General features: G+C 51.4%; 1 protein-coding gene across 1 annotated transcript in view; it reads left to right on the forward strand.

Annotated features, from left to right (window-relative positions):
- The window catches only part of LOC118382164 (protein FAM91A1), a 129,209-nt gene that overhangs the window by 33,282 nt on the left and 76,721 nt on the right, over positions 1-19,206 (forward strand). The window contains exons 7-10 of the mRNA XM_052473170.1: positions 5,585-5,675; positions 9,968-10,030; positions 15,184-15,290; positions 15,493-15,531. Coding sequence (XP_052329130.1) covers positions 5,585-5,675; positions 9,968-10,030; positions 15,184-15,290; positions 15,493-15,531 — 300 coding nt within the window. The remainder of the gene's footprint in view (positions 1-5,584; positions 5,676-9,967; positions 10,031-15,183; positions 15,291-15,492; positions 15,532-19,206) is intronic.

The following is a 19,206-nucleotide window of genomic DNA, read 5'->3' on the forward strand; positions in this document are numbered from 1 at the left end:
AAATGGCATATATATATATATATATATATACAGATGGGCTTAGATCAATAACTGTATATAGAATACAGATTGGCTTAGATCAATCACTGTATATAGAATACAGATGGGCTTAGATCAATAACTGTATATGGAATACAGATGGGCTTAGATCAATAACTGTATATAGAATACAGATGGGCTTAGATCAATAACTGTATATAGAATACAGATGGGCTTAGATCAATAACTGTATATGGAATACAGATGGGCTTAGATCAATAACTGTATATAGAATACAGATGGGCTTAGATCAATAACTGTATATAGAATACAGATGGGCTTAGATCAATAACTGTATATAGAATACAGATGGGCTTAGATCAATCACTGTTTTGGGTGCAGCAGTGAACGTATTGTCGGGAATACCCAGTAGGGTCTGTAGAAGGTATGTACAGCGCATTCAGAAAGTATTCCTGGACTTTTTCCAAATATTGTTACGTTACAGCCTTATGCTCAATTGGATTAAATAGTGTTTTACAGCCTCGATTCTTCTACATAGGATGGCAATTTGAATTGGGCTGTAAACGTAACAACATGTTGAAAAGGGAAGTGGTCTGAATACTTCCTGTATGCACTGTATATCTGATACTAGGCACTACCTATCTACATCTGACCCAGGACACTACCTATCTACATCTGACCCAGGACACTAGCTATCTACATCTGACCCAGGACACTACCTATCTACATCTGACCCAGGACACTACCTATCTATATCTGACCAAGGACACTACCTATCTACATCTGACCCAGGACACTACCTATCTACATCTGACCCAGGACACTACCTATCTACATCTGACCCAGGACACTACCTATCTATATCTGACCCAGGACACTACCTATCTACATCTGACCCAGGACACTACCTATCTACATCTGACCCAGGACACTACCTATCTACATCTGACCCAGGACACTACCTATCTACATCTGACCCAGGACACTAGCTATCTACATCTGACCCAGGACACTACCTATCTACATCTGACCCAGGACACTAGCTATCTACATCTGACCCAGGACACTACCTATCTATATCTGACCCAGGACACTACCTATCTATATCTGACCCAGGACACTACCTATCTATATCTGACCCAGGACACTACCTATCTATATCTGACCCAGGACTCTACCTATCTATATCTGACCCAGGACACTACCTATCTATATCTGACCCAGGACTCTACCTATCTATATCTGACCCAGGACACTACCTATCTATATCTGACCCAGGACACTACCTATCTATATCTGACCCAGGACACTACCTATCTATATCTGACCCAGGACACTACCTATCTACATCTGACCCAGGACGCTACCTATCTACATCTGACCCAGGACACTACCTATCTACATCTGACCCAGGACACTACCTATTTATATCTGACCCAGGACACTACCTATCTACATCTGACCCAGGACACTACCTATCTATATCTGACCCAGGACACTACCTATCTATATCTGACCCAGGACACTACCTATCTATATCTGACCCAGGACACTACCTATGTATATCTGACCCAGGACACTACCTATCTACATCTGACCCAGGACACTACCTATCTACATCTGACCCAGGACACTACCTATCTATATCTGACCCAGGACACTACTTATCTACATCTGACCCAGGACACTACCTATCTATATCTGACCCAGGACACTACCTATCTATATCTGACCCAGGACACTACCTATCTATATCTGACCCAGGACACTACCTATCTATATCTGACCCAGGACACTACCTATCTATATCTGACCCAGGACACTACCTATCTATATCTGACCCAGGACACTACCTATCTATATCTGACCCAGGACACTACCTATCTATATCTGACCCAGGACACTACCTATCTATATCTGACCCAGGACACTACCTATCTATATCTGACCCAGGACTCTACCGATCTACATCTGACCCAGGACACTACCTATCTACATCTGACCCAGGACACTACCTATCTGACCCAGGACACTACCTATCTACATCTGACCCAGGACACTACCTATCTACATCTGACCCAGGACACTACCTATCTATATCTGACCCAGGACACTACCTATCTATATCTGATACTAGGCACTACCTATCTACATCTGACCCAGGACACTACCTATCTACATCTGACCCAGGACACTAGCTATCTACATCTGACCCAGGACACTACCTATCTACATCTGACCCAGGACACTACCTATCTATATCTGACCCAGGACACTACCTATCTATATCTGATACTAGGCACTACCTATCTACATCTGACCCAGGACACTACCTATCTACATCTGACCCAGGACACTACCTATCTACATCTGACCCAGGACACTACCTATCTACATCTGACCCAGGACACTACCTATCTATATCTGACCCAGGACACTACCTATCTATATCTGACCCAGGACACTACCTATCTACATCTGACCCAGGACACTACCTATCTATATCTGACCCAGGACACTACCTATCTACATCTGACCCAGGACTCTACCTATCTATATCTGACCCAGGACTCTACCTATCTACATCTGACCCAGGACTCTACCTATCTATATCTGACCCAGGACTCTACCTATCTACATCTGACCCAGGACTCTACCTATCTATATCTGATACTAGGCTCTACCTATCTATATCTGACCCAGGACACTACCTATCTATATCTGACCCAGGACTCTACCTATCTATATCTGACCCAGGACACTAGCTTACTGACCCAGGACTCTACCTATCTATATCTGACCCAGGACACTACCTATCTGACCCAGGACTCTACCTATCCAGCTAGGAGTTACACACTGACTGTATCATCTGGAATCTGTGCAGGTTCACACTAGAAAGGTCTAAATGTTATACCACACTACAAACATAAAAAAAGATAAAGCTCGCTAGCTAGACTGATCTCCTCTTCTCCTCCTCCTCTCCTCCTCCTCCTCCAAACATAAAAAAAGATAAAGCTCGCTAGCTAGACTGATCTCCAGCCTGAAGGTGCTGTGTTCATTTTATGTGTTTCTTTCTCTTCTGGAAGATGAAGTGTGTGGTTTCCCCTCTCTACCTGTTTCCTCCTCTCCTCCTCTCCAACCGCCTGTTTCCTCCTCTCCTCCTCTTCTCCAACCGCCTGTTTCCTCCTCTCCTCCTCCTCTCCAACCGCCTGTTTCCTCCTCTCCTCCTCCTCTCCAACCGCCTGTTTCCTCCTCTCCTCCTCTTCTCCAACCGCCTGTTTCCTCCTCTCCAACCGCCTGTTTCCTCCTCTCCTCCTCTTCTCCAACCGCCTGTTTCCTCCTCTCCTCCTCCTCTCCAACCGCCTGTTTCCTCCTCTCCTCCTCCTCTCCAACCGCCTGTTTCCTCCTCTCCTCCTCCTCTCCAACCGCCTGTTTCCTCCTCTCCTCTTCCTCTCCAACCGCCTGTTTCCTCCTCTCCTCCTCTCCTCCTCCTCTCCAACCGCCTGTTTCCTCCTTTCCTCCTCTTTTCCTCCTCTCCAACCGCCTGTTTCCTCCTCTCCTCCTCTTCTCCTCCTCTCTAACCGCCTGTTTCCTCCTCTCCTCCTCTTCTCCTCCTCTCCAACCGCCTGTTTCCTCCTCTCCTCCTCCTCTCCAACCGCCTGTTTCCTCCTCTCCTCCTCTCCTCCAACCGCCTGTTTCCTCCTCTCCTCCTCTCCTCCTCCTCTCCAACCGCCTGTGTCCTCCTCTCCTCCTCCTCTCCAACCGCCTGTTTCCTCCTCTCCTCCTCTCCTCCTCCTCTCCAACCGCCTGTTTCCTCCTTTCCTCCTCTTTTCCTCCTCTCCAACCGCCTGTTTCCTCTTCTCCTCCTCTCCAACCGCCTGTTTCCTCCTCTCCTCCTCTTCTCCTCCTCTCCAACCGCCTGTTTCCTCCTCTCCTCCTCCTCTCCAACCGCCTGTTTCCTCCTCTCCTCCTCTTCTCCAACCGCCTGTTTCCTCCTCTCCTCCTCTCCTCCTCCTCTCCAACCGCCTGTGTCCTCCTCTCCTCCTCCTCTCCAACCGCCTGTTTCCTCCTCTCCTCCTCCTCTCCAACCGCCTGTTTCCTCCTCTCCTCCTCCTCTCCAACCGCCTGTTTCCTCCTCTCCTCCTCCTCTCCAACCGCCTGTTTCCTCCTCTCCTCCTCCTCTCCTCCTCTTCTCCAACCGCCTGTTTCCTCCTCTCCTCCTCCTCTCCAACCGCCTGTTTCCTCCTCTCCTCCTCCTCTCCAACCGCCTGTTTCCTCCTCTCCTCCTCCTCTCCAACCGCCTGTTTCCTCCTTTCCTCCTCTTTTCCTCCTCTCCAACCGCCTGTTTCCTCCTTTCCTCCTCTTCTCCTCCTCTCCAACCGCCTGTTTCATTCCTCTCCTCCTCCTCTCCAACCGCCTGTTTCCTCCTCTCCTCCTCCTCTCCAACCGCCTGTTTCCTCCTCTCCTCCTCTTCTCCAACCGCCTGTTTCCTCCTTTCCTCCTCCTCTCCAACCGCCTGTTTCCTCCTCTCCTCCTCTTCTCCAACCGCCTGTTTCCTCCTCTCCTCCTCCTCTCCAACCGCCTGTTTCCTCCTCTCCTCCTCCTCTCCAACCGCCTGTTTCCTCCTCTCCTCTCCTCCTCTTCTCCAACCGCCTGTTTCCTCCTCTCCTCCTCTCCTCCTCTCCTCCTCTTCTCCAACCGCCTGTTTCCTCCTCTCCTCCTCTTCTCCAACCGCCTGTTTCCTCCTCTCCTCCTCCTCTCCAACCGCCTGTTTCCTCCTCTCCTCCTCTTCTCCAACCGCCTGTTTCCTCCTCTCCTCCTCCTCTCCAACCGCCTGTTTCCTCCTCTCCTCCTCCTCTCCAACCGCCTGTCTCCTCCTCTCCTCCTCCTGTCTTCTCCAACCGCCTGTTTCCTCCTCTCCTCCTCCTCTCCAACCACCTGTTTCCTCCTCTCCTCCTCTTCTCCAACCGCCTGTTTCCTCCTCTCCTCCTCCTCCTCTCCAACCGCCTGTTTCCTCCTTTCCTCCTCCTCTCCAACCGCCTGTTTCCTCCTCTCCTCCTCCTCCTCCTCTCCTCCTCCTCTCCAACCGCCTGTTTCCTCCTCTCCTCCTCCTCCTCCTCTCCTCCTCCTCTCCAACCGCCTGTTTCCTCCTTTCCTCCTCCTCTCCAACCACCTGTTTCCTCCTCTCCTCCTCCTCTCCTCCTCCTCTCCTTCTCTCCAACCGCCTGTTTCATTCCTCTCCTCCTCCTCTCCTCCTCCTCTCCAACCGCCTGTTTCCTCCTCTCCTCCTCCTCCTCTCCTCCTCCTCTCCTCCTCTTCTCCTCTTCTCCAACCGCCTGTTTCCTCCTCTCCTCCTCCTCTCCAACCGCCTGTTTCCTCCTCTCCTCCTCTTCTCCAACCGCCTGTTTCCTCCTCTCCTCCTCCTCTCCTCCTCCTCTCCTCCTCCTCTCCAACCGCCTGTTTCCTCCTCTCCTCCTCCTCTCCTCCTCCTCTCCAACTGCCTTTTTCCTCCTCTCCTTCTTTCTCTCCCCCTCCACCCAGCTAACGTCTGTCTGTGTCCTCCCTCTGTCCTGTCTGATTTTAGATCTGCTCGGTGGCAGAGAGGAAGGCGATTGATAAGATGATAGATTCAGGACCCCAACTGGCCGGTTCAATGGAGTACAATGTGGTGCTGAGTGAGTGGAATTTATTCTTGTCTGTCTCTCTGTGTGTGTTCATCCCAGCTCACTGCTAAATAGCCCAGTGGTCTGGATAAATGGTAGTCGCTCGCCATCAGGGTGTTGGAAAACAGTTTAGTGTGATAAGATGCCTTCCCTGTCATTACGGCCTATTGTGGCTCTGGTGGAAGGTTAAGAGGTAGGAGGGAAGAGAGTACCGGGTAGGAGGGAAGAGAGTACCGGGTAGGAGGGAAGAGAGTCCCGGGTAGGAGGGAAGAGAGTCCCGGGTAGGAGGGAAGAGAGTCCCGGGTAGGAGGGAAGAGAGTCCCGGGTAGGAGGGAAGAGAGTCCCAGGTAGGAGAGAAGAGAGTCCCAGGTAGGAGGGAAGAGAGTCCCAGGTAGGAGGGAAGAGAGTCCCAGGTAGGAGGGAAGAGAGTCCCAGGTAGGAGGGTAGGTTAACAGGTATGAGGGAAGAGAGTCCCAGGTAGGAGGGAAGAGTACCAGGTAGGAGGGAAGAGAGTACCAGGTAGGAGGGAAGAGAGTACCAGGTAGGAGGGAAGAGAGTACCAGGTAGGAGGGAAGAGAGTACCAGGTAGGAGGGAAGAGAGTACCAGGTAGGAGGGAAGAGAGTACCAGGTAGGAGGGAAGGTTAACAGGTAGGATGGTATAGAGTACCAGGTAGGAGGGAAGAGAGTACCAGGTAGGAGGGAAGAGAGTCCCAGGTAGGAGGGAAGGTTAACAGGTAGGAGGGAAGAGAGTACCAGGTAGGAGGGAAGAGAGTACCAGGTAGGAGGGTAGGTTAACAGGTAGGAGGGAAGAGAGTACCAGGTAGGAGGGAAGAGAGTACCAGGTAGGATGGAGGAGAGTACCAGGGAGGATGGTAGGGAGTACCAGGTAGAAGGGAAGAGAGTACCAGGTAGGAGGGAAGAGAGTACCAGGTAGGATGGTCGGGAGTACCGGGTAGGATGGTCGGGAGTACCGGGTAGGATGGTCGGGAGTACCGGGTAGGAGGGAAGAGAGTACCGGGTAGGAGGGAAGAGAGTACCAGGTAGGAGGGTAGGTTAACAGGTATGAGGGAAGAGAGTCCCAGGTATGAGGGAAGAGAGTCCCAGGTATGAGGGAAGAGAGTCCCAGGTAGGAGGGAAGAGAGTACCAGGTAGGAGGGAAGAGAGTACCAGGTAGGAGGGAAGAGAGTACCAGGTAGGAGGGAAGAGAGTACCAGGTAGTAGGGAAGAGAGTACCAGGTAGGAGGGTAGGTTAACAGGTAGGAGGGAAGAGAGTACCAGGTAGGAGGGAAGAGAGTACCAGGTAGGAGGGAAGAGAGTCCCAGGTAGGAGGGAAGGATAACAGGTAGGAGGGAAGAGAGTACCAGGTAGTAGGGAAGAGAGTACCAGGTAGGAGGGTAGGTTAACAGGTAGGAGGGAAGAGAGTACCAGGTAGGAGGGTAGGTTAACAGGTAGGAGGGAAGAGAGTACCAGGTTTGAGGGAAGAGAGTACCAGGTAGGAGGGAAGAGAGTACCAGGTAGGATGGAAGGATAACAGGTAGGAGGGAAGAGAGTACCAGGTAGGAGGGAAGAGAGTCCCAGGTAGGAGGGAAGGATAACAGGTAGGAGGGAAGAGAGTACCAGGTAGTAGGGAAGAGAGTACCAGGTAGGAGGGTAGGTTAACAGGTAGGAGGGAAGAGAGTACCAGGTAGGAGGGTAGGTTAACAGGTAGGAGGGAAGAGAGTACCAGGTAGGAGGGAAGAGAGTACCAGGTAGGAGGGAAGAGAGTACCAGGTAGTAGGGAAGAGAGTACCAGGTAGGAGGGTAGGTTAACAGGTAGGAGGGAAGAGAGTACCAGGTAGGAGGGAAGAGAGTACCAGGTAGGAGGGAAGAGAGTCCCAGGTAGGAGGGAAGGATAACAGGTAGGAGGGAAGAGAGTACCAGGTAGTAGGAAGAGAGTACCAGGTAGGAGGGTAGGTTAACAGGTAGGAGGGAAGAGAGTACCAGGTAGGAGGGTAGGTTAACAGGTAGGAGGGAAGAGAGTACCAGGTTTGAGGGAAGAGAGTACCAGGTAGGAGGGAAGAGAGTACCAGGTAGGATGGAAGGATAACAGGTAGGAGGGAAGAGAGTACCAGGTAGGAGGGAAGAGAGTCCCAGGTAGGAGGGAAGGATAACAGGTAGGAGGGAAGAGAGTACCAGGTAGTAGGGAAGAGAGTACCAGGTAGGAGGGTAGGTTAACAGGTAGGAGGGAAGAGAGTACCAGGTAGGAGGGTAGGTTAACAGGTAGGAGGGAAGAGAGTACCAGGTTTGAGGGAAGAGAGTACCAGGTAGGAGGGAAGAGAGTACCAGGTAGGATGGAAGGATAACAGGTAGGAGGGAAGAGAGTACCAGGTAGGAGGGAAGGATAACAGGTAGGAGGGAAGAGAGTACCAGGTAGTAGGGAAGAGAGTACCAGGTAGGAGGGTAGGTTAACAGGTAGGAGGGAAGAGAGTACCAGGTAGGAGGGTAGGTTAACAGGTAGGAGGGAAGAGAGTCCCAGGTAGGAGCGAAGAGAGTCCCAGGTAGGAGGGAAGAGAGTCCCAGCTGGGTAGAGTGACAGCTCGGATGGTAGAGTGACAGCTCGGATGGTAGAGTGACAGCTAGGATGGTAGTGAAAGATGTTAGAATAAATTATAGGATGGCGGAGTGTCGGTGTGGGTGTCGGGGTGAGTGTCGGGGTGAGTGTCGGAGTGTCAGGGTGGGTGTCGGAGTGTCGGGGTGGCTGTCGGAGTGTCAGGGTGGCTGTCGGAGTGTCGGTGTGGGTGGCAGAGTGTCAGGGTGGGTGTCGGATTGTCGGGGTGAGTGTCAGGAAGGGTGTCGGAGTGTCAGGAAGGGTGTCGGAGTGTCGGGGTGGGTGTCGGAGTGTCGGTGTGGGTGGCGGAGTGTCGGGGTGGGTGTCGGGGTGGGTGTCGGGGTGGGTGTCGGTGTGGGTGGCGGAGTGTCGGGGTGGGTGTCGGGGTGGGTGGCGGAGTGTCGGGGTGGGTGTCGGAGTGTCGGGGTGGGTGTCGGAGTGTCGGTGTGGGTGGCGGAGTGTCGGGGTGGGTGTCGGAGTGTCGGGGTGGGTGTCGGAGTGTCGGGGTGGGTGTCGGAGTGTCGGTGTGGGTGGCGGAGTGTCAGGGTGGGTGTCAGATTGTCGGGGTGAGTGTCGGAGTGGGTGTCGGAGTGTCAGGAAGGGTGTCGGAGTGTCAGGAAGGGTGTCGGAGTGTCGGTGTGGGTGTCGGAGTGTCGGAGTGGGTGCCGGAGTGTCAGGGTGGGTGTCAGGGTGGGTGTCGGATTGTCGGGGTGAGTGTCGGAGTGGGTGCCGGAGTGTCAGGGTGGGTGCCGGAGTGTCAGGGTGGGTGTCGGAGTGTCTGGGTGGGTGGCGGAGTGTCGGTGTGGGTGTCGGAGTGTCGGGGTGGGTGTCGGAGTGTCGGGGTGGGTGTCGGAGTGTCGGGGTGGGTGTCGGAGTGTCGGTGTGGGTGGCGGAGTGGGTGGCGGAGTGTCTGTGTGGGTGGCGGAGTGTCGGGGTGAGTGTCGGGGTGGGTGTCGGAGTGTCGGGGTGGGTGTCGGAGTGTCGGTGTGAGTGTCGGTGTGAGTGTCGGAGTGGGTGTCGGAGTGTCGGGGTGGGTGTCGGAGTGTCGGGGTGGGTGTCGGAGTGTCGGTGTGGGTGTCGGATTGTCGGGGTGAGTGTCGGAGTGGGTGTCGGAGTGTCGGGGTGGGTGTCGGAGTGTCGGGGTGGGTGTCGGAGTGTCGGGGTGGGTGTCGGAGTGTCGGGGTGGGTGTCGGAGTGTCGGGGTGGGCGTCGGAGTGTCGGTGTGGGTGTCGGAGTGTCGGGGTGGGCGTCGGAGTGTCGGGGTGGGTGTCGGAGTGTCGGGGTGGGTGTCGGAGTGTCGGGGTGGGTGTCGGAGTGTCGGGGTGGGCGTCGGAGTGTCGGTGTGGGTGTCGGAGTGTCGGGGTGGGCGTCGGAGTGTCGGTGTGGGTGTCGGAGTGTCGGGGTGGGCGTCGGAGTGTCGGTGTGGGTGTCGGAGTGTCAGGGTGGGTGGCGGAGTGTTGGGGAGGGTGGTCGAGTGACCAGTAAGATGGGAGCCTGGAGAAGATGGGCAATATGTAGGGGCATCTATGCTCTGTTCTATGTTTATTGAAGATTGGGAAAGATGTTGGGTAGAGGTGCATATTCTGCTGTGCCATAACAGAACTTATTCTGGTGTGATACGTTGTAAATGCTTCCTTAGCGCTAATACTTTGTTAGCGCTTTTTCATCGTTTTCACACGAATATGTTAATCTGATCATGACTTTTCTCTCCTTCAGGTCTGTACAACAGGGGATACATCTATCTAGACGTGCCCATTTCTGATGACAGCTGCATGTCAGGTACTCAACATTATAAACTGAGTGGTTCTAGCCCTTAATGGTGATTGGCTGAAAGCTGTGGTATAGCATATCGCCTACATGTCTATGTGGAACTCAACAAAGAAAGTGCTTGTTCAATGAACCATAAACAATGAACCTGCACCGGTGGAATGATTAAGACACTAACAGCTTACAGACTGTAGGCAATTAAGGTCACAGTTATGATAATTTAGGGCACGAAAGAGGCCTTTCTACTGACTCTGAAAAACACCAAAAGAAAGATGCCCAGGGTCCCTGCTCATCTGCGTGAACGTGCCTTAGGCATGCTGCAAGGAGGCATGAGGACTGCAGATGTGGCCAGGGCAATAAATTGCAATGGCTGTACTGTGAGACGCCTAAGACAGTGCTAAAGGGAGACAGGACAGACAGCTGATCGTCCTCACAGTGGCAGACCACGTGTAACAACACCTGTACAGGATCGGTACATCTGAACATCACACCTGCGGGACAGGGTAATGGCAGCGGGGATCCTGGGTAATAACAGCGGGGATCATGGGTAATGGCAGCAGGGATCATGGGTAATAACAGCGGGGTTCATGGGTAATGGCAGCAGGGATCATGGGTAATGGCAGCAGGGATCATGGGTAATGGCAGCGGGGATCCTGGGTAATGGCAGCGGGGATCCTGGGTAATGGCAGCAGGGATCATGGGTAATGGCAGCAGGGATCATGGGTAATGGCAGCGGGGATCCTGGGTAATAACAGCAGGGATCATGGGTAATGGCAGCAGGGATCATGGGTGATGGCAGCGTGGATCATGGGTAATGGCAGCGGGGATCCTGGGTGATGGCAGCGGGGATCATGGGTAATGGTAGCGGGGATCCTGGGTAATAACAGCGGGATCATGGGTAATAGCAGCAGGGATCATGGGTAATGGCAGCAGGGATCATGGGTAATAACAGCGGGGATCATGGGTGATGGCAGCGGGGATCATGGGTAATGGCAGCGGGGATCCTGGGTGATGGCAGCGGGGATCATGGGTAATGGCAGCGGGGATCATGGGTCATGGCAGCTGGGATCATGATAATGGCAGCGGGGATCATGGGTGATGGCAGCGGGGATCATGGGTAATGGCAGCGGGGATCATGGGTAATGGCAGCAGGGATCATGGGTAATAACAGCGGGGATCATGGGTAATGGCAGCGGGGATCATGGGTAATGGCAGCGGGGATCCTGGGTAATAACAGTGGGGATCCTGGGTAATGGCAGCAGGGATCATGGGTAATGGCAGCAGGGATCATGGGTAATAACAGCGGGGATCATGGGTGATGGCAGCGGGGATCATGGGTAATGGCAGCGGGGATCCTTGGTGATGGCAGCGGGGATCATGGGTAATGGCAGCGGGGATCCTGCGTGATGGCAGCAGGGATCATGGGTAATGGCAGCAGGGATCATGGGTAATGGCAGCGGGGATCATGGGTAATGGACGCGGGGATCATGGGCAATGGTCACGGGGATCATGGGTAATGGTCACAGATCATGGGCAATGGACGCGGGGATCATGGTTAATGGCAGCGGGGATCATGGGTAATGGCAGCGGGGATCATGGGTAATGGCAGCGGGGTCATGTGTAATGGCAGTGGGGATCATGGGTAATGGCAGCGGGGATCATGGGTAATGGCAGCGGGGATCATGGGTAATGGCAGCGGGTCATGGGTAATGGCAGCGGGGTCATGGGTAATGGCAGCGGGGTCATGGGTAATGGCAGCGGGGTCATGGGTAATGGCAGCGGGGTCATGGGTAATGGCAGCGGGGTCATGGGTAATGGTAGCGGGGATCATGTATAATGGCAGCAGCTCCTTGATCTAAATCAGATAATGGAGGGCAAGGAGAAAAAATTGGGTCTGTGAAGAGGCCACACAACATTACCATCTAAAACTGACTGAGGGCTGTGTAGAGGCCCCACAACATTACCATCTATAACTGACTGAGGGCTGTGTAGAGGCCCCACAACATTACCATCTGTAACTGGCTGAGGGCTGTGTAGAGGCCCCACAACATTACCATCTAAAACTGACTGAGGGCTGTGTAGAGGCCCCACAACATTACCATCTGTAACTGGCTGAGGGCTGTGTAGAGGCCCCACAACATTACCATCTATAACTGACTGAGGGCTGTGTAGAGGCCCCACAACATTACCATCTGTAACTGGCTGAGGGCTGTGTAGAGGCCCCACAACATTACCATCTATAACTGACTGAGGGCTGTGTAGAGGCCCCACAACATTACCATCTGTAACTGGCTGAGGGCTGTGTAGAGGCCCCACAACATTACCATCTATAACTGTCTGGGCTGTGTAGAGGCCCCACAACATTACCATCTAAAACTGACTGAGGGCTGTGTAGAGGCCCCACAACATTACCATCTATAACTGGCTGAGGGCTGTGAAGAGGCCCCACAACATTACCATCTGTAACTGACTGAGGGCTGTGTAGAGGCCCCACAACATTACCATCTATAACTGACTGAGGGCTGTGTAGAGGCCCCACAACATTACCATCTGTAACTGGCTGAGGGCTGTGTAGAGGCCCCACAACATTACCATCTATAACTGTCTGGGCTGTGTAGAGGCCCCACAACATTACCATCTAAAACTGACTGAGGGCTGTGTAGAGGCCCCACAACATTACCATCTATAACTGACTGAGGGCTGAGGGCTGTGTAGAGGGCCCATGACATTACCATCTATAACTGTCTGGGCTGTGTAGAGGCCCCACAACATTACCATCTATAACTGGTTGAGGGCTGTGTAGAGGGCCCATGACATTACCATCTGTAACTGGCTGAGGGCTGTGTAGAGGGCCCATGACATTACCATCTATAACTGGCTGAGGGCTGTGAAGAGGCCCCACAACATTACCATCTATAACTGGCTGAGGGCTGTGTAGAGGGCCCACAACATTACCATCTATAACTGGCTGAGGGCTGAGGGCTGTGTAGAGGGCCCATGACATTACCATCTATAACTGTCTGGGCTGTGTAGAGGCCCCACAACATTACCATCTATAACTGGTTGAGGGCTGTGTAGAGGCCACACAACATTACCATCTAAAACTGACTGAGGGCTGTGTAGAGGGCCCATGACATTACCATCTATAACTGACTGAGGGCTGTGTAGAGGCCCCACAACATTACCATCTGTAACTGGCTGAGGGCTGTGTAGAGGCCCCACAACATTACCATCTATAACTGTCTGGGCTGTGTAGAGGCCCCACAACATTACCATCTATAACTGTCTGGGCTGTGTAGAGGCCCCACAACATTACCATCTATAACTGGCTGAGGGCTGTGTAGAGGCCCCACAACATTACCATCTGTAACTGACTGAGGGCTGTGTAGAGGCCCCACAACATTACCATCTATAACTGACTGAGGGCTGTGTAGAGGCCCCACAACATTACCATCTGTAACTGGCTGAGGGCTGTGTAGAGGCCCCACAACATTACCATCTATAACTGGCTGAGGGCTGTGAAGAGGCCCCACAACATTACCATCTGTAACTGACTGAGGGCTGTGTAGAGGCCCCACAACATTACCATCTATAACTGACTGAGGGCTGAGGGCTGTGTAGAGGGCCCATGACATTACCATCTATAACTGTCTGGGCTGTGTAGAGGCCCCACAACATTACCATCTATAACTGGTTGAGGGCTGTGTAGAGGCCACACAACATTACCATCTAAAACTGACTGAGGGCTGTGTAGAGGGCCCATGACATTACCATCTATAACTGGCTGAGGGCTGTGAAGAGGCCCCACAACATTACCATCTATAACTGGCTGAGGGCTGTGTAGAGGGCCCACAACATTACCATCTATAACTGGCTGAGGGCTGAGGGCTGTGTAGAGGGCCCATGACATTACCGTCTATAACTGGCTGAGGGCTGTGTAGCGGGCCCATGACATTACCGTCTATAACTGGCTGAGGGCTGTGTAGAGGGCCCATGACATTACCATCTATAACTGGCTGAGGGCTGTGTAGAGGGCCCATGACATTACCGTCTATAACTGGCTGAGGGCTGTGTAGAGGGCCCATGACATTACCGTCTATAACTGGCTGAGGGCTGTGTAGAGGGCCCATGACATTACCGTCTATAACTGGCTGAGGGCTGTGTAGAGGGCCCATGACATTACCATCTGTAACTGGCTGAGGGCTGTGTAGAGGGCCCATGACATTACCGTCTATAACTGGCTGAGGGCTGTGTAGAGGGCCCATGACATTACCATCTGTAACTGGCTGAGGGCTGTGTAGAGGGCCCATGACATTACCATCTATAACTGGCTGAGGGCTGAGGGCTGTGTAGAGGGCCCATGACATTACCGTCTATAACTGGCCGAGGGCTGTGTAGAGGGCCCATGACATTACCATCTATAACTGGCTGAGGGCTGTGTAGAGGGCCCATGACATTACCATCTATAACTGGCTGAGGGCTGTGTAGAGGGCCCATGACATTACCGTCTATAACTGCCTGAGGGCTGAGGGCTGTGTAGAGGGCCCATGACATTACCATCTGTAACTGGCTGAGGGCTGTGTAGCGGGCCCATGACATTACCATCTGTAACTGGCTGAGGGCTGTGTAGAGGGCCCATGACATTACCGTCTATAACTGGCTGAGGGCTGTGTAGAGGGCCCATGACATTACCGTCTATAACTGGCTGAGGGCTGTGTAGAGGGCCCATGACATTACCGTCTATAACTGCCTGAGGGCTGAGGGCTGTGTAGAGGGCCCATGACATTACCATCTGTAACTGGCTGAGGGCTGTGTAGAGGGCCCATGACATTACCATCTATAACTGGCTGAGGGCTGAGGGCTGTGTAGAGGGCCCATGACATTACCATCTGTAACTGGCTGAGGGCTGTGTAGAGGGCCCATGACATTACCGTCTATAACTGGCTGAGGGCTGTGTAGAGGGCCCATGACATTACCATCTATAACTGTCTGAGGGATGTGTGTTGGTTGTTCACTTGCCGGTCGGTTGCCATTGACAACCCTTTATGTATTTTTGTTGCGCTCCATCTGTCTCCCAGCCCCCCCCCCCCCGGAAGGCTTTGTAATTATTTAATTATTTAATATTATATATGATCTATTAATGAATACATTACTGTGTTTCCCAGTGCCCCCCCTGGAAGGCTTCGTGATGAACAGGGTCCAGGGAGACTACTTTGAAACCCTATTGTACAAAATATTTGTTTCCATCGACGAGCAGACTAATGTGTCAGAGGTAGGTGAAATAATATTACGTCTCGTCAGACCGTCCAGGTCTTGATCATATTCCATTTCATACCGTAGGAGCATTCAGGATGCTCAAATAAAGCTAATAGAATATAAGGATAATTATTTAACCATGTTGTTTATTGGTGTGTTTTCTTCTTGACTTTATGAACGTGATGTCATCTGGTTCTCCTCTGGTTGTTCTGGTCCAGCTGGCTAATGTTCTGGAGATTGACTTGGGTCTGGTGAAGGTATGTATCTACGGCGATATGGATCTGTTATATTGTCCATGGCGGAGGTCAACGACCTTTTATGACTCAAGATCACAGTCAAGAAGCATGCCGAGATCTACCGCTTTTAAAACATGACTTAAAAATATATAACATTAACCGAATAAAAACAGTTTAGTAAGAATGATGTTTGTGTAGTAGCCCTAATACATTATCACAGCATATTGGATATACGCTTGCCCTAATACATTATCACAGCATATTGACTATATGCCTTCCCTAATACATTATCACAGCATATTGACTATATGCCTTCCCTAATACATTATCACAGCATATTGGATATACGCTTGCCCTAATACATTATCACAGCATATTGACTATATGCCTTCCCTAATACATTATCACAGCATATTGACTATATGCCTTCCCTAATACATTATCACAGCATATTGGATATACGCTTGCCCTAATACATTATCACAGCATATTGACTATATGCCTTCCCTAATACATTATCACAGCATATTGACTATATGCCTTCCCTAATACATTATCACAGCATATTGGATATACGCTTGCCTAATACATTATCACAGCATATTGACTATATGCCTTCCCTAATACATTATCACAGCATATTGACTATATGCCTTCCCTAATACATTATCACAGCATATTGGATATACGCTTGCCCTAATACATTATCACAGCATATTGACTATATGCCTTCCTAATACATTATCACAGCATATTGACTATATGCCTTCCCTAATACATTATCACAGCATATTGGATATACGCTTGCCCTAATACATTATCACAGCATATTGACTATATGCCTTCCTAATACATTATCACAGCATATTGACTATATGCCTTCCCTAATACATTATCACAGCATATTGACTATATGCCTTCCCTAATACATTATCACAGCATATTGACTATATGCTTGCCCTAATACATTATCACAGCATATTGACTATATGCCTTCCCTAATACATTATCACAGCATATTGACTATATGCCTTCCCTAATACATTATCACAGCATATTGACTATATGCCTTCCCTAATACATTATCACAGCATATTGTATATACGCTTGCCCTAATACATTATCACAGCATATTGACTATATGCCTTCCCTAATACATTATCACAGCATATTGACTATATGCCTTCCCTAATACATTATCACAGCATATTGGATATACGCTTGCCCTAATACATTATCACAGCATATTGACTATATGCCTTCCCTAATACATTATCACAGCATATTGACTATATGCCTTCCCTAATACATTATCACAGCATATTGACTATATGCCTTCCCTAATACATTATCACAGCATATTGACTATATGCCTTCCCTAATACATTATCACAGCATATTGACTATATGCCTTCCCTAATACATTATCACAGCATATTGACTATATGCCTTCCCTAATACATTATCACAGCATATTGACTATATGCCTTCCCTAATACATTATCACAGCATATTGTATATACGCTTGCCCTAATACATTATCACAGCATATTGACTATATGCCTTCCCTAATACATTATCACAGCATATTGACTATATGCCTTCCCTAATACATTATCACAGCATATTGACTATATGCCTTCCCTAATACATTATCACAGCATATTGACTATATGCCTTCCCTAATACATTATCACAGCATATTGACTATATGCCTTCCCTAATACATTATCACAGCATATTGACTATATGCCTTCCCTAATACATTATCACAGCATATTGACTATATGCCTTCCCTAATACATTATCACAGCATATTGACTATAGAGATGCAGTACCGTGGGTAGTAATGGAGATGCAGCACAGTGGGTAGTAATGGAGATGCAGCACCGTGGGTAGTAGTGGAGATGCAGCACCGTGGGTAGTAATGGAGATGCAGCACAGTGGGTAGTTGTGGAGATGCAGCACCGTGGGTAGTAATGGAGATGCAGCACCGTGGGTAGTAGTGGAGATGCAGCACCGTGGGTAGTTGTGGAGATGCAGCACCGTGGGTAGTAGTGGAGATGCAGCACCGTGGGTAGTAGTGGAGATGCAGCACAGTGGGTAGTAGTGGAGATGCAGCACCGTGGGTAGTAGTGGAGATGCAGCACCGTGGGTAGTAGTGGAGATGCAGCACCGTGGGTAGTTGTGGAGATGCAGCACCGTGGGTAGTAGTGGAGATGCAGCACCGTGGGTAGTTGTGGAGATGCAGCACCGTGGGTAGTAGTGGAGATGCAGCACCGTGGGTAGTTGTGGAGATGCAGCACCGTGGGTAGTAGTGGATATGCAGCACCGTGGGTAGTTGTGGAGATGCAGCACCGTGGGTAGTAGTGGAGATGCAGCACCGTGGGTAGTTGTGGAGATGCAGCACAGTGGGTAGTAGTGGAGATGCAGCACCGTGGGTAGTAATGGAGATACAGCACCGTGGGTAGTAGTGGAGATGCAGCACCGTGGGTAGTAGTGGAGATGCAGCACCGTGGGTAGTAGTGGAGATGCAGCACCGTGGGTAGTTGTGGAGATGCAGCACCGTGGGTAGTTGTGGAGATGCAGCACCGTGGGTAGTAGTGGAGATGCAGCACAGTGGGTAGTAATGGAGATACAGCACCGTAGGTAGTAATGGAGATACAGCACCGTGGGTAGTAATGGAGATGCAGCACCGTGGGTAGTAATGGAGATGCAGCACCGTGGGTAGTAGTGGAGATGCAGCACAGTGGGTAGTAATGGAGATGCAGCACCGTAGGTAGTAGTGGAGATACAGCACCGTGGGTAGTAATGGAGATGCAGCACCGTGGGTAGTAGTGGAGATGCAGCACCGTGGGTAGTAGTGGAGATGCAGCACCGTGGGTAGTAGTGGAGATGCAGCACCGTGGGTAGTAATGGAGATGCAGCATAGTGGGTAGTAATAGAGATGCAGCACCGTGGGTAGTAGTGGAGATGCAGCACCGTGGGTAGTAGTGGAGATGCAGCACGTTGGTAGTAGTGGAGATGCAGCACCATCGGTAGTAGTGGAGATGCAGCACCGTGGGTAGTAGTGGAGATGCAGCACCGTGGGTAGTAGTGGAGATGCAGCACCGTGGGTAGTAGTGGAGATGCAGCACCGTGGGTAGTAGTGGAGATGCAGCACCGTGGGTGGTAGTGGAGATGCAGCACCGTGGGTGGTAGTGGAGATGCATCACCGTGGGTGGTAGTGGAGATGCATCGCCGTGGGTGGTAGTGGAGATGCAGCACCGTGGGTGGTAGTGGAGATGCAGCACCGTGGGTGGTAGTGGAGATGCATCACCGTGGGTGGTAGTGGAGATGCATCACCGTGGGTGGTAGTGGAGATGCATCAGCGTGGGTGGTAGTGGAGATGCATCACCGTGGGTGGAAGTGGAGATGCAGCACCGTGGATGGTAGTGGAGATGAGGCGCCGTGGGTGGTAGTGGAGATGCATCACCGTGGGTGGTAGTGGAGATGCATCACCGTGGGTGGTAGTGGAGATGCATCACCGTGGGTGGTAGTGGAGATGCGGCACCGTGGGTGGTAGTGTAGATGAGGCGCCGTGGGTGGTAGTGGAGATGCATCACCGTGGGTGGTAGTGGAGATGCAGCACCGTGGGTAGTAGTGGAGATGCAGCACCGTGGGTGGTAGTGGAGATGCAGCACCGTGGGTAGTAGT

Source organism: Oncorhynchus keta, chromosome 20 (genome assembly GCF_023373465.1).
Source record: "Oncorhynchus keta strain PuntledgeMale-10-30-2019 chromosome 20, Oket_V2, whole genome shotgun sequence".
NCBI classification, from domain to species: Eukaryota; Metazoa; Chordata; class Actinopteri; order Salmoniformes; family Salmonidae; genus Oncorhynchus; species Oncorhynchus keta.